The sequence below is a fragment of the Planococcus citri genome, chromosome 1, assembly GCF_950023065.1.
Source record: "Planococcus citri chromosome 1, ihPlaCitr1.1, whole genome shotgun sequence".
Classification (NCBI taxonomy): domain Eukaryota; kingdom Metazoa; phylum Arthropoda; class Insecta; order Hemiptera; family Pseudococcidae; genus Planococcus; species Planococcus citri.
In genome coordinates, this window is record NC_088677.1 from 87,641,672 (window position 1) to 87,656,258 (window position 14,587).

Consider the following 14,587-nt stretch of genomic DNA (forward strand, 5'->3'; position numbering starts at 1 on the left):
CTGCCCCGCCCCCTCACCGCAGGGATAAGTAATTATAAGATGTAAATATTATTCAAAATAAACCCTTTTTTTTTAAAAAAAAAAAAAAAAAAAATTCACTCTGAGTGAACCGTTCACGAATGAACCATCTTAGAATTCTTCTTATTGATGTATTTGAAAAAACTGTTTTTTTGCCATGTTCTCTTTTACTACATTTTGATTTAGTAGAGATTCAGTCGTTCTTGAACGATTTTTTGGTTCTGAACAAATCGTTCGCGAACAAATTTTTTAGGATATAATTGAATTTCGTCATATCATTTTTATCTACTTTGAGTTTTCAATGATTCATTCGTTCGCGAACGATTCCTCCCTCTGAGCAAATCGTTCGCGAACGAATCAATCTCAAAACTTTTTGGAAGATCGAAGAATCTTTAGTTTTGTCTCATAGTATCTGACTTTATTTTCAAATGATTCAGTCGTTCTCGAAAAATTCACTGTTTATGAGTGAATCGTTCGCGAACGAATGCTTCCGATTGAGTAGTTCGCGAACGAATCGTTATTGTTTTGAGTTCTGGTTGGTGCATCTGAAAAGGTGAATTTTTGCCACGTTCTCTTTTACTACATTTTGATGTAGTAGAGATTCAGTCGTTCTCGAACGATTTTTTGGTTCTGAACAAATCGTTCGCGAACGAATTCAGTTTTTTTTTTAGGATATACATGGTTGAATTTCGTAATATTACTTTCATATATAATTCGGGTCTTACATGATTCATTCGTTCGCGAACGATTCCTCCCCTGTGAGCAAATCGTTCGCGAACGAATCCTCCCCTGTGAACAAATCGTTCGCGAACGAATCAACGATGATTTTCTTGGAAGATTAAAAAATGTTTGGTTTTGTCTCGTAGTATCGGGCTCGATTTCCAAATGATTCAGTCGTTCTCGAATGATTCACTGTTTCTGAGCGAATCGTTCGTGAACAAATGCTTCCGATTGAGTAGTTCGCGAACGATCCCCATCTTGGAATTTTTATTAGTGCATCGGAAAAAGCTGATTCTTGCCACGTTCTCTTTTCTAAATTTGATTTAGTAGAGATTCAGTCGATCCCGAACGATGTTTTGGTTCTGAACTAATCGTTCGCGAACGAATTCAGTCTATTTCTATTGAATTTCGTCATATCATTTTCATCTACCTAATTCGAGTTTTCCATGATTCATTCGTTCGCGAACGATTCCTCCCCTGTGAACAAATCGTTCGCGAACGAATCAACTACAAAATTGTTTGGCAGATTGGAGAATGTTTGCGGTTTTATTTCGTAGTATCTGACTTGATTTCCAAATGATTCAGTCGTTCTCGAATGATTCACTGTTTCTGAGCGAATCGTTCGAGAACGAATTGAGTATATTTTTTAGGGGATGGAATTGAATTTCGTCATATCATTTTCATCTAATTCGAGTTTTCAATGATTCATTCGTTCGCGAACGATTCCTTTCTTGTGAGCAAATAATTCGCGAACGAATCAACGACACATTTTTTGGCAGATTGCAGAATTTTTAGTTTTGTCTCGTGGCATCTGACTTCATTTTCAAATGATTCAATCGTTCTCGAATGATTCACTGTTTACGAGAGAATCGTTCACGAACGAATGCTTCCGATTGAGTAGTTCGCGAACGAATCGTTATTGTTTTGAGTTCTTGTTGGTGCATCTGAAACAGTGGATTTTTGCCACGTTCTCTTCTTCTACATTTTGATGTAGTAGAGATACAGTCGTTCTCGAACGATTTTTTGGTTCTGAACCAATCGTTCGCGAACGAATTCAGTCTATTTTTATATTTTTATAAAGGATTGAATTGAATTTCTTGTCATATCACTTTCATCTATAATTCGAGTTTTCCAAGATTCATTCGTTCGCGAACGAATCAACGACAAAACTTTTGGCATTTTGGCAGATTAAAGAATGTTTGAGGTTTTATTTTATTTCGTAGTATTCGACTTGATTTCCAAATGATTCAGTCGTTCTCGAATGATTCACCGGTTCTGAACGAATCGTTCGCGAACGAGCCATTTTGGAATTCATGTTGGTGCATCTGAAAAAGTGAATTTTTTCCACGTTCTCTTTTTCTACATTTTGATGTAGTAGAGATTCAGTCTCTCGAACGATTTTTTGGTTTTGAACAAATCGTTCACGAACGAATTGAGTCCACTTTTTAAAGAATAGAATTAGGCTTTGTCATATCACTTGTATACCTGATTCGAGTTTTCGGTGATTCATTCGTTCGCGAACGATTCCTCCCCTTTGAGCAAATCGTTCGCGAACGAATCAACGACAAATTTTTTTGGCAGATTGAAGAATGTCTGCGGTTTTATTTCGTAGTATTTGACTTGATTTCCAAATGATTCAGTCGTTCTCGAATGATTCTCTGTTTCTGAGCGAATCGATCGCGAACGAATGCTTCCGAGCGAGTCGTTCGCGAACGAACCATTTTGGAATTCTTGTTTGTGCATCTGAAAAAGCAAATTTTTGCCACGTTCTCTTTCACTACATTTTGATTTAGATGAGATTCAGCCGTTCTCGAACGATTTTTTAATTCTTAACCAAACGTTCGCGAACGAATTCAGTATATTTTTTAGGATAAAGTTGAATTTTGTCATATTATTTTTATCTAAATCAAGTTTTCCATGATTCATTCGTTCTTAAACGATTCCTCTCCTGTGAGCGAATCGTTCGCGAACGAATTATCTTCGAATCTCTGTTAGTACATCTGAAAAAGCTAATTATCGCCACGTTCTTGTTTTACTACTTTCAAAATTTTTGTAGAAATTCAGTCGTTCTCCAAAAATTTTTCAGTTCGGGACAAATCGTTCGCGAACGAATCATTCACAATATTTGTTGCTTGACCGGAGCATGTTTTGTTTTCTCCGTTTTGTCGTATTTGATTGGATTTCAAAGTGATTCAGTCGTTCTCAATTGATTCATCGATGATTCAACTCTGATGCGATTTTTCGCCTTTGATCTAGTCGTTCGTTCGCGTACGAATCATCTTCAATTTTTATTTCATGGATCTGAAAAATACGGTTCTCTTTCACTATGAATTTTTAATCGATTCGTATTATAGATGCTGAGATCTATTTTAACCATATTTAAGGCATTTTTTTTTCTGAAATTAAAGAATCTGAAACTCTGCTAGATGTTCTGAAATGGCTTCACGATATCGCAGAGCAACTCAGAACATGAAAAAAGAGCTGTAATCAAATTTCAACCTAGATTATGATGAAATTTTGATTTGTTTTTTTCATTGAAAATAACCTGGCAATAGGCCAAATTACATTATAAATTCCAAAAATCGAGAAATTGGATCGGGTCCTTCCTCGATCCGCTTTTATTCGATTTAAAAATTTATTGTATCCCCTTCCCTGTTGGGTGAAATTCCGCGATTCCGCGAATAAATCCGCCAAAAAAACCGCCAATCCGCTATAAAAACCGCCTTTAAGGGATTAGACGATTTACTTGAAAGCGACTTTTATAGCGAACTGGCTAATCCGTCCAAAAACCCGCTTAGCGGATTAATAATCCGCCAAATTACCAGTGAAGTGAGTAAACCGCGGAAAAAACCGCTGAAAAAATCGCGTCTACTCCGTGGTGGTTCGTCTGAATTTTAAATGCAGCTTATCTTTTCTGTGAACGGATGTAGTTCGAGAATACCTGGGGTACCTCCCTGAATTTTTTCAGAATTTTTCATCGAAGGGTGAGAGGGGGAGAAGGGAGAACAAAAGAAAACTTTAAATCGCCATATCCCCGGAACGAAAAAATATACCAAAACGATTTTTTCGTCAAATAAGTATGTATCTCTTAGGTCTACCTTCTATAGAAATCATCGCCAGGCCATTTGGATTGGCGGGTCAAACTCTCAAAAGCTCAAAAAACCACGTTTTTTACGTTTTTCTCAAAAATTATGGACAAATGGCGGAAATTGAAGAGAACTAAAATTGTTCTACGTGTTTTACAAAACTACGCGCGCAGAAGTATTTTTGCTTACATCAAGATCGCTAAAAAGTATTCGGGAGGGGGGGGGATAAAATATGTGTAATGCTTTGAAATTTTGATGAAACATTGTTATGTACCTTTGAAAAAATGTTGGAGCCAAAAAATTGTCCCCTCTCCACATCTCTTGCTCACAAAAAAACGATTTTTTCGAGAAGAAATTTAAAAATCATGTTTCAACGATCTTCGAATAAAAGATTACGGATTCACTCAAAATATATGAAGAAGACATGATTCTAGCAACGAGATTTTTTTCAAAAATTGTTGGCCCCTCTGTCCCAAATGAAATTATTTGAGATTCTGAATCCATTCTATGTAATTACACATTTTTAATCGTTATTGCCATTTATTGTACATCGCCAAAAATTTGGTGATTTTTGGCAATTTTTCTTGATTCTTTGAAATATAAAATATTGGCATCACTAAGTACTACGTTCCAAAATATTTCCTCAGTTTCAGAAATAAAAATACATATCTTGTAATATTTTTTCGTCATTATTGCGAAACATTTGCAAAGAAAATATTTTCAAAAGACCTATACTTGAAAACATGGTTTTTGAGGTTTTTTTGAGCTTTTGAGCTTGACCCACCAATCCAAATGGTCGGGCGATGATCTCTATAGAAGGTACACCTATAAGATCGAAAAAATCGTTTTGGTATGTTTTTTTGTTCCGGGATGACGTCGATTCAAAGTTTTCTTTTGTTTCCCTTTCTCCCCAACCCGCTACGATGAAAAATTCTGAAAAAATTCAGGGAGGTACCCCCATGTATCCTCCAACTATATTCGTTCACAGAAAAATTTTATCTCAAACACGCGCTGATGCAAAATTTTTCCCCTGAAAAGAGCGTTTTTTGGCCCACCTGGTCGAAGGGAGTAAGATGAGGGGCGGGTTATGGGCCCAAAATTATGTTTTTGGGAGTACTAAACATACCCTGTGAGTTATCAAAATTCAAGAATACTTGAAACTAATTTTTCAAAATTTTGTTTATCTTTTTACAAATACTTTGATTGACTTTAATTCAACACAAGTAGTCAAGTACCTATTGCATTTTTTTTTTTGATTTATAAAAACTTGGATTTTCTAATGCACCTTACCCTAGTAAATTATAATTGAATTCAGCAATTAAATCTAAAAAAAAAAATCGACAAAGTAGTTTTTACACCCCCTCAAAATGACAATACTGGCTAAAATATTCAAGGTGAAAAAATTCCAAAAAAAGTACGCATGATTTCATTTTTTCATCACGTACGTACACCCCCCCCCCCAATCATCGTTCAAAAAACGGCGTTGCATCAAAGCCAGCGCCACATCCTGGTAACTTTAAAAGTGCCCATCCGCTCCTGCTTATATTGTTCAAAATGCAGTATGCTCAACGATAGGCCCCGTAGTCTAGTGGTTAAGGTTAGGTAGTTAGGGACGTAGGGTCGCAGGTTCGAATCCCCAGTTAGGTAGGAAATTTTCGTTGATATACTGACACGAAAATTGTGTCAAAAAATCGCTAAGTGCAATGTAAACTGATTCACATAAACATAATGCATATCAAACGCATTAATTATTTTTAAAAAATCAAAAATGTACTCGTATAGTACATTGCACCACAGTTTTTTCTCAGTGTATCAAAAATCGCGATATCAAAAAACCGCCATATCAAAAATCCGCTTTACCGCGATGACGATTATTCTGCTTCAAATTCCGCATTGCGGAAAAAAAACTGCCATAAATTCCGCTTAGCGGTTAGCGGTTAGTCCCAAATAGCCGCGACGGATTTTTTGGCGGGTTTCATCACGGATTTTCCCCCAACAGGGTTCTGGAATCCTTTCTTGTAAGAATATTATTGCAGTTTGGCACAGTTATAGAAAATAATTTAAAATTCAAACATGAAGACTTCTTAACCGTATTCTATAATTTAAGAAAATAGTACATAAAAGCGAATACTTATTTTTACGGAGCTAAAGTAAAGATTTTATTAAATGAAACTCCTTAACTTGTTTATCTATGAGAAAATCTACTCGATTAGAAAAAGGCGTCACGCGCGTCATTAGATACGAGTAATTGGAGTACGACGAATCGTACTCCATTACATCGTTATTTCCTTTTCCTTTGCCCAAAGCCTTCGATGCAAAATGCTTAAAAACTACCTCGCCACTTTCTGTTTCTGGTTTGATTTCTTTTATATATATACAATGGAGTAAATTTTCTTCGATCTGTACCAATTGTTTCTCATCCTCAGAAAATAGTGTCAAAATAGATTTCCAACATGTTGCATTCAACTCATTCTTCACGTACGTTTCGTAGTCATTCGCATCTGCTACTTTCACGCATAGGTTTTTCAACGCCTCAGCATCATTCTTTCTTGTAGTGCAGAATTCTTCCCTGAAACGGAAACACAAGTGTATCAATTTTTATAATTACATAGGTAACTTACATGTTTGAAAAATTTTATTTATTTTAGGGAATTGGTGAAAATTCTCAAAAATTTATTCCCTTTTATTTTTTATTTGTCAATTTTTTTCAACTTCGAGTGCTCCATATTCGCAGAAGAGTCAGCATTTGTTCAATGCAGATGACGGAAGAGACAGGTGTTTCTTCAAAGGGGAAATTTATATTTTAGGTATTTCAATATTTAAATTCACTCACCCCGCAAGTAACTTGTATTGCTGTAACGTCAAAACGTGAATTTCACTCAACAAACCAGGTCGATTGACCTGAGGTTGAGCAACATCACCAGCCATTGTATATTCCATGACGTCATTTTCCTTTTTTCCTCTACCCAGAGCCCTGGATGCAAATGTTACGTTGTCACGAATATAATTGCACAAGAGTAACTCTTGATTAGGACTAATATTGACGTTTTTACGTTTTGCTCTGGAATATATGAATGTTTTAATATTTTGTTGACACGCGTTGTCCACCTGGATTTCTGAGTAATCCGCGATCTGATTTTTCTGCGCTATGTTTTCGCACATAAATCTCAAAAAATCGCTGTTCTTCTTCGAGGTGCAGAAATCTTTTCTGAAAATAGAGATTGATTCCATCCGCCAATTATTAATGAAGTTTGGAAAAGCCGAAAAGTTGTCAAAAATGTAAGTTTCCTGAGAGAGAATTTCAAAAACAGTCATTTTTTTTTTTGTTGAAAAAGTAGTCAGAAAATGTCAAATTTTTGGGTGAAATGTTTGAAAGGGCCAATTTTTGGAAAAGTAAGATAAAACAGATTGCCAGAGATCTTAAACCACAATCACATGACAACACAGCCAAGATCGGTATAGTCGCGTGGGACTCGAATAAGATTCTAGAGAATTGGAGATTGTACTGCAGCAAGCTACAGTAAAAGCTCGTTATAACGCTCTTCAAGGGACCAAAAAAAAAGAGCGTTATAAGCCGAAACGCGTTATAAGCAAAAGTCTCGTTTTAACGCTGATGAGCGTAATACCGCGAATTCTCATTTTAAAGTAAAAAGAGCGTAATAAAAGAAGTGGAAACGTTAACTTAATTTTGAATTTTGAACAACTGGGGTACATACGTAGACCAAAATCCTTCTTAAATGCAGAAAATTGATAAAAAAAAAAACTTTTGGTGACATTAAAAAGTTTAATCGTCTACCTGCAGTTGTTTGAAACAATTCAATTTTCATTCTTTTAATCTTTACAATAATTATCTTCTTTTAAAAAAACACATTTCTCAGTCACTTACCTGCCTTTTTTGTTAGAATTGAAATCAAGTTTCTACTAAAGTTTGATAGGTAAGATTATCAAAAAAATCTTACTTTTTTTGGCCAAACAAAATCGAAAATAATTTTACTGTAAGTTAAAAAACAGATTTTTTCACAAAATTATATAATAAAAGCTTTTTTTTACTTTTTTAAAAATCAAAACTGCAAAAATTGCAAAAAAAACTGTTGTTGCAGCCAAAGTTTTCAAAAACTGAGAATTTTTTACTTGAAAGTATGCTTTTTTTCGCAAAAAATTGGTTTTTTGTTGTCAAAATTGTAAATAAGTGTGATTTTTTTCTGAATTTTAGAGCGTTAAAACGCGATTTATAATTGCTAATGAGCGTTATATCGCGATTAATTTTACATTGGTTTAAATGGGGTTGTCTAGGGACCAGAGAAAATCAGCGTTATAACGAAATCAGCGTTATAACCGAAAGCGTTATAACGAGCTTTTACTGTATATCGAAGTGAACTACAGAACTCAAACAACTATGAAGTACTAGAAATTGAAGTGGACAGTGTAGAAGAGCCGGAAATCTTACTTGACGAAGTAAGAGATGCCATCAAGGCACTGAGAAAACACAAAGCGCCTGGATGTGACGGTATGGAGACTGAGATACTACAGTCCATGGGTAAGAAAGCAGAGAAGGTGATCTGGAAGATATGCAACAACATATGTGACGTGCTCTACGAGAATCGACCTTAGGTCAAAAAAAGGGGTTTCAAGTTAATGAGCGATTCTTATAGAAAAAAAGACGCTCTTTCCAATGGCGCAAACCGCAACTTCCTATCTCTTTTACTTTCCTCGGAAATCGACCCCAAAGTTGAGGGGTAGGGCCAAAATCAACTCAAAATTCATTTTTTTTATTTTTTATGATTTTGGCAGTAAAAATGAACCTAATTTGCATACAAACACTTATCAAGCCCCATTCGTGTATTTCACTTCATAAAAACTTGTTAATTCATTAATTTGTTAAAAGAAGAAAAAGTAGAATAAATTTCATTTTCAGTGAAAAATCTGCTTGAAAAAATATTAAAATAGAAAAAAAAAAACTGAAAAAAATTTTAAAAAAATTGTTGGCTGAGGTAGGATTTGAACTCAGTACCTCCCGTGTGATAGTCCATGAGCTGCGCCACGCGGCTAGTGTGGCAGCATAGGAACACGCGGTTATGACTGGTTTACACGAACAGTCACAGAGCTAAAGGGGACCTAGATGAAACCACTGGAGACGTTTCTGTTGCATACCTACCCGAAAATAAGGCGAAAACACACTTCAAAACTTTAAATGCATGTTCCTCAAAACACATTTTTTCCCTAAGGTCGATTCTCGTTGAGCACGTCACATATGGTGCAAAAGAGAATGGCCAGAAGATTGGTGCAAATCAGTGTTAATTTTCACTACACAAGAAAAGTGATATAAAAAATTGCGCTACCTATCGCATAATATCCCTGATTCCACATGCCAGTAAAGTGATGCTCCAAATAATCAACAACAGGATCAAGGCATACTTGCATAGGCAGATTCCACCTGAACAGACAGAGATCAGATTTTGAACATCAGACAAATAATCGAAAAATCCTGCGAATTAAACATCCCTGAGGTACTATGCTTCGTTGACTATGCAAAGGCCTTTGACTGTGCCAATCGGACAAAGCTATATGAGATAATACGCAAGATGGGAGTTCCACAGCACTTAATCGAGCTGATCAAATCACTGAATGACAAGAACAAGATGATGTTGCGAGTAGGTGGAGAAGAGTCAAACCCATTTCAGCCAGAACGAGGAGTAAAGCAGGGGTGCATACTCTCGCCTCTGCTGTTCAAGATCTATGGCGAGTACATCATGCGAAAAGCCTTGGAGAACTGTGAAGGCAGCATCAAGATAGGAGGAAGACAAATCTCCAATCTCCATTATGCTGATGATACCACCTTAATAGCCACTAATGAAGACGAACTGGCAGAACTAATCAGGCGGGTCAGGGACATCAGAGTGGTCAGTGAAGACATGTGACTCCTCATAAATGTGGGGAAACCAAGGTCATGGTTGTTAATAGAGCTGGGCACGTATCAGAATCCAAAACCATGAATGAATTTGAAAAGGTGACCTCATTTATTTATTTGGGTTCACTTGTGGATGCTGATGGAGGATCATCCAAAGAAATTATGTAGAAGAAGAATAGCTCTCAGAAAAGCAGCGACGTCTTGGTTGAGAAAAGTCACCACCAACTGGAAAATCTCCATAAAAATGAGGAAGATACTAATCAGAACACTAGTTTTTCCAGTTTTCTTATATGGAGGGGAGACCTGGACATTGAAGCAAGATGATCGAAGAAGAATTGATGCCTTTGAAATGTGGATATGGCGCAGGATGTTGAAGATAACATACACTACACATCGATCAAAGGCATCAAGATAATGAGTTATTTTGGACACATAGCCAGAAGAGGACCAGAAAACATCGGAAAAGGAATTCTGTTTGGCAGGGTCCCCAGAACATGAAAGAGAGGAAGATCTCCAACAAGGTGGACTGATACAGTGCAGAAAACAGTTGGCTCAGTTGCGACTATGGCCACACTAGCTCAAGACAGAGAGGAGTGGCGGTCGTTATTGGGGGCACACTATTTGCTTGCGACTACGACGTTGATGATGAATATTCAAGAATATCAATGCGAGGGGAGGGAAGGGGGAGGTATCAAAAAAGGTAATCTTCTCCCTACCCAAAACATTCAAAAAGGAATTGATTTTTTTCTTTTCTGTTTAAAAACAAAAGTTCTGTTTTTTTTTTTCAACTAAGTACATACATTTGCCCAAAACCAAAAGTGCCAATTTTCGAAAAAGTTGTCAAAAAATGTCAATTTTTGGAGGGGATGTCGATTTTTTGGGTAAAATGTCTAAAATGGTCACTTTTTGGAAAAGTATTCAAAAAAAGAGGGAGGCGTCAAAAAGAGTCATCTTCTCGCGGTGCCTCAAACATTCAAAAAGAATTTATTTCCTCCATTTCTATTCAAACAGTCTTTAGTTCCCAAATCACCAAACAAGAGTCCTGGTTTTTTTCCAAACTTGCTTGTGAAGTTCTGTTTTTTTTTAGACTAAATTTTTCCAAGTCCAAAACCTGGGAAATAATGTCAAGAACAGTCAAAAAAAGTAGTCAAAAATGTCAATTTGGCGGGAATATTTCAATTGGGGGGGGGATGTCAATATAAACCGATTTTTGGAAACGTAGTCAAAAAACGTTTTTTTTTTTTTTGGAAGGGGGGTATCAAAAAGGGACACTCTCTCCACCCCATACATTCAAAGAAAATGTATTTTCTCCTTTTAAGTTTAAAAAGCCCGTTTATTCTCAAATTGACGAATAAAAGTCCTGTTCTTTTTTTTTGCCAAACTTGTTTATTTTTTTCCACCAAAAATTTGACAAAAGTCCAAAAGTGTCAATTTTAGGAAAAGTAGTCAAAATATTCCATTTTGGGGGAGGGGGAATATGCCAATTTTTGTGGGAAGGATGCTAATTTCGATTTCGCTCAAATTTTTTTTACAATATATACCCACCCACTAAGTATTAATCCCGCAATCAGTTTGGTCCCAGCCCCCTCAGGGGGTGGGTGGGGGGCTTCCATTATTTTCACATTGTCTCGAGGTACTAAACTTCAGCAGCCCATTCCTCCAAAACTATGATACTTTGATTAAAACTGATTTCACAGTTCGAAAGGGCATTGTATTTAGAACTTTTTAAGCATTTTGAAATTTTCAAAAGTTGAAAGTTGAACTTTCAAATTGAAAGTTCAAATTTCAAAATTGAGCTGTAAGTGGGAGCTACCATTTAAAATTTTGAAAAAATTTCCGTAGATGAACCTTTTGATGTTTTTTCAAAATATTCAAGTTTCAAAATGGGATCTCTTAATGAAGGGGGAGCACCCCCACCCCCAATTTTGGATGAAACTTTCGAAAGAGAATCTGGGGCATGTGACATATTGAATTCTATGTTCTTGGTGACGCTGAACACGAATATGACGTCAGATTTTTGATAGGACTCCATCCATGGCACCCCGCACCACCACAAATTCTCAGGAATTAGTTATTTTGATAAAATAGTCGAATAGTCGTAATTTTCACCAAAATTGCCCAGAAAGTTTTTTTTTTACCAAAACGCGCAAAAAGCATTGATTTTTTTGCCTGCCTAAAAAGTTTTCTTTCGGTTTCAAACTAAAGGTAGGTAAGTTAAAAAAAAGTCCTGTTTTAAAAGCTGTTTTTTTGCTAAATTTCATCCCCTCCCAACAAATTCTTCACTTTTTATGGAAATTTTCATATATTTTTCTAATTCTCTTTTTGGCAGTGCCCCTAAAAAGCACCCATAAAAAAAACCCTATAGTCGGAATTAATTTTTAAAGTGAAAAAAAAATCTAAATGAATTTTATGCTCACCCTTTCAGCATCTCAAGTTGTTCCAATGTAATAACGTGTACTTTATTCAATAGTCCAGTATGATTGGCGTAAGGTGTAGCAATACCACCGTGGAATTCGTAATCCATAACGTCGTTTTCTTCTTCTCCTCTACCTATAGCCTTAAATGCAAATTCTTTCGAATGGAAACCTTTAACTTCATTATACGAGCACATGAGTAGGTTTTCTTCAGTTTTAACGAGATTATATTTTTCCTTATCGAATAAATATATCGTACTGTCCTCGATGCAAAACGCATCCATGTATATGGGTTCATAATTTTCGAAACCGTATTCTTCGGCTATTAAATGGCATATATTTTCAAAGACAAAACCATTTTTTCTTGTTTCACAGAAACGTTCCCTGTAATGGGCATAAGTTGAAATGATAGTTTGCAAAATATGGTGTTTTTAATTATAAGCACCTCGTATAGTGATCGTGATTTCATCGTACTTACCCCTTTAATTTGAAATAATCTCTTACTGTGAAGACTTCTTCTCCCCTGCCCAACGTTACAGCGCAGTGGAATATTATTATCGGAAACAATAGCGATCGGTTATTATTGGGTGACATCGCGAGAAAAAGTCGAACTAGGTTTCTATATGTATATGATTACGCGAATTTGGAACTTGTAGGTTGAAACGACGACAGTGGTAGATTTTTCAACAGCATCAGATTTTCGCGATTGATGCGAATAATTTACTCGTAAAATTTTCATTCTGTTCGGTACCATATGGTTTCGATAAATCACAAAGTGTGTTTTTTGTGAATCTTACGTATAATGTAAACCGGCAGATGGGTGTACATTGAATCATCTCATTGTACCGTGCGAAGTGAAACGTCATCTTCATCACCTAACGTTTTTCATACTGCTAAATTCTTGTATTTTAGTTGGAAAAAAGTGTGTATCCTTTGTTTCCATGTTGTCTCGAGACCCGAAAATTGTTACCTTTTACATCCTTAATGTTTCAAAGTTTTGACCAAAATTCTGATTAGGTGGAGGGGGGAAGGGGGTATTCCAACTCGTAAAAACATTTTTGAACAAGACACAGCTATATAGGTGGGTGAATTTGTTCGATTTTTGGTGAATTATTGTAAATGAAATTTCGGGGGAAAAAATGAGAAAAAAATTAAAAATCTTCTCAAATTGACGTAAAAATGGAAAATTTGAGTTATAGGTAGGTACTCTCTTTTCAACTCTCCGGGGCTTTTTGCGGAATTTTCCAAGTTTGAAATTTCTACCAAGTTTTAGCAAATGTGAAAATGGATAGCTGAAATGCACTCTGCTTCTTATTTTTAACAGTATAGGCTTATAGTCCGGCATATGACAATAGGAGTAATTGCACCCCCCCGTCGATCCACCGGGACAACTTTTTTCTTAAAGGGGACATCCTAAGGAACATTTTAAAGCAAACTTGCCCAAAAAAAAGTTGGCCTTACTTACAAAATGGCGGCCATTTTGATTGACAGGTCAGCCGAAATCGCAGATTTCGCGTATCAACATAGGACTTGCAAGAAAATTTACCACCTGTCCAAATTTCAAGTGCTAAAGTGCGTTTTTCGATTTTTGGTGAATTTTTGAAAATCCAATTTAGGCCAAAAATGAGGGAAAAAAACAAAATTTTACCAAATTGACCAAGAAAGCTGAAATTTGGGTAATACCCTATTTTCGACATGCCAAATCGATTGGAAACGGTTTCAACCCGTTTTGAGCAGTTCTGTAGCCTCCAGCAGATTTTTGAAACTCGAAATTCCCACGAAATTCCATCAAATTGGAGTTGTAAAGCTGAAATTCATTCTGAAAACTAATTTCAATACGCTACGAAGTACTGCAGATAAATTTCAAGTCGTTTTGGAGCCTCCAGCGAATTTTTGAAAATTGAAATTTCCCCAAAATTTCATCAAACTGAGATAGAGAGTCGAAATTTATTCTGCAAACTAATTTTAACACACTCTGAAGACGACTTCAGGTATGTTCAAGTCATTTTAAAGCCTCCAGCGGCTTTTTTGAAAATTACTGGAGCCTCCAGCCAACTTTTGAAACTTTAAATTTTCACAAAATTTCATCAAACTGAGATGGAAAGCTGAAATTTACTCTACACTCCAATTTTAACACCCTCTGAAAACGACTTCAGATGGGTTCAAGCCATTTTAGAGCCTCCAGCGACTTTTTGAAAGGTTCTATAGCGTTTTTTTTTTGGAAAATTAAAATTTCCTAAAAGTAGCTGGAAGCTTTCAAAACCATTTGAAACCACCATGTAGTCTGCGAAGTAAATTTCAGCTTTCCTACTCCATTTGATAAATTAATGTTGGGGAAATTTCAAGTTTCGAAAATCTACTGGAGGTTCCAGTGATTTTCAAAAAAGTCGCTGGAGGCTCTAAAATGGCTTGAACCCACCTGAAGTCGTTTTCAGAGGGTG

At 36.1% G+C, this 14,587-nt stretch overlaps 1 protein-coding gene across 1 annotated transcript; it reads right to left on the reverse strand.

The window, feature by feature from the left end:
- Positions 1-5,922: 5,922 nt before the first annotated feature.
- On the reverse strand, positions 5,923-12,513 carry LOC135842993 (uncharacterized). Its single transcript, XM_065360714.1, has 3 exons — positions 12,150-12,513; positions 6,658-7,032; positions 5,923-6,393 (listed from the first exon to the last, which is right to left on the reverse strand). The coding sequence occupies exons 1-3, from the start codon at positions 12,428-12,430 to the stop codon at positions 5,970-5,972; spliced, it is 1,080 nt and encodes a 359-aa protein (XP_065216786.1). The 5' UTR covers positions 12,431-12,513; the 3' UTR covers positions 5,923-5,969.
- Between the last annotated feature and the right edge of the window lie 2,074 nt (positions 12,514-14,587).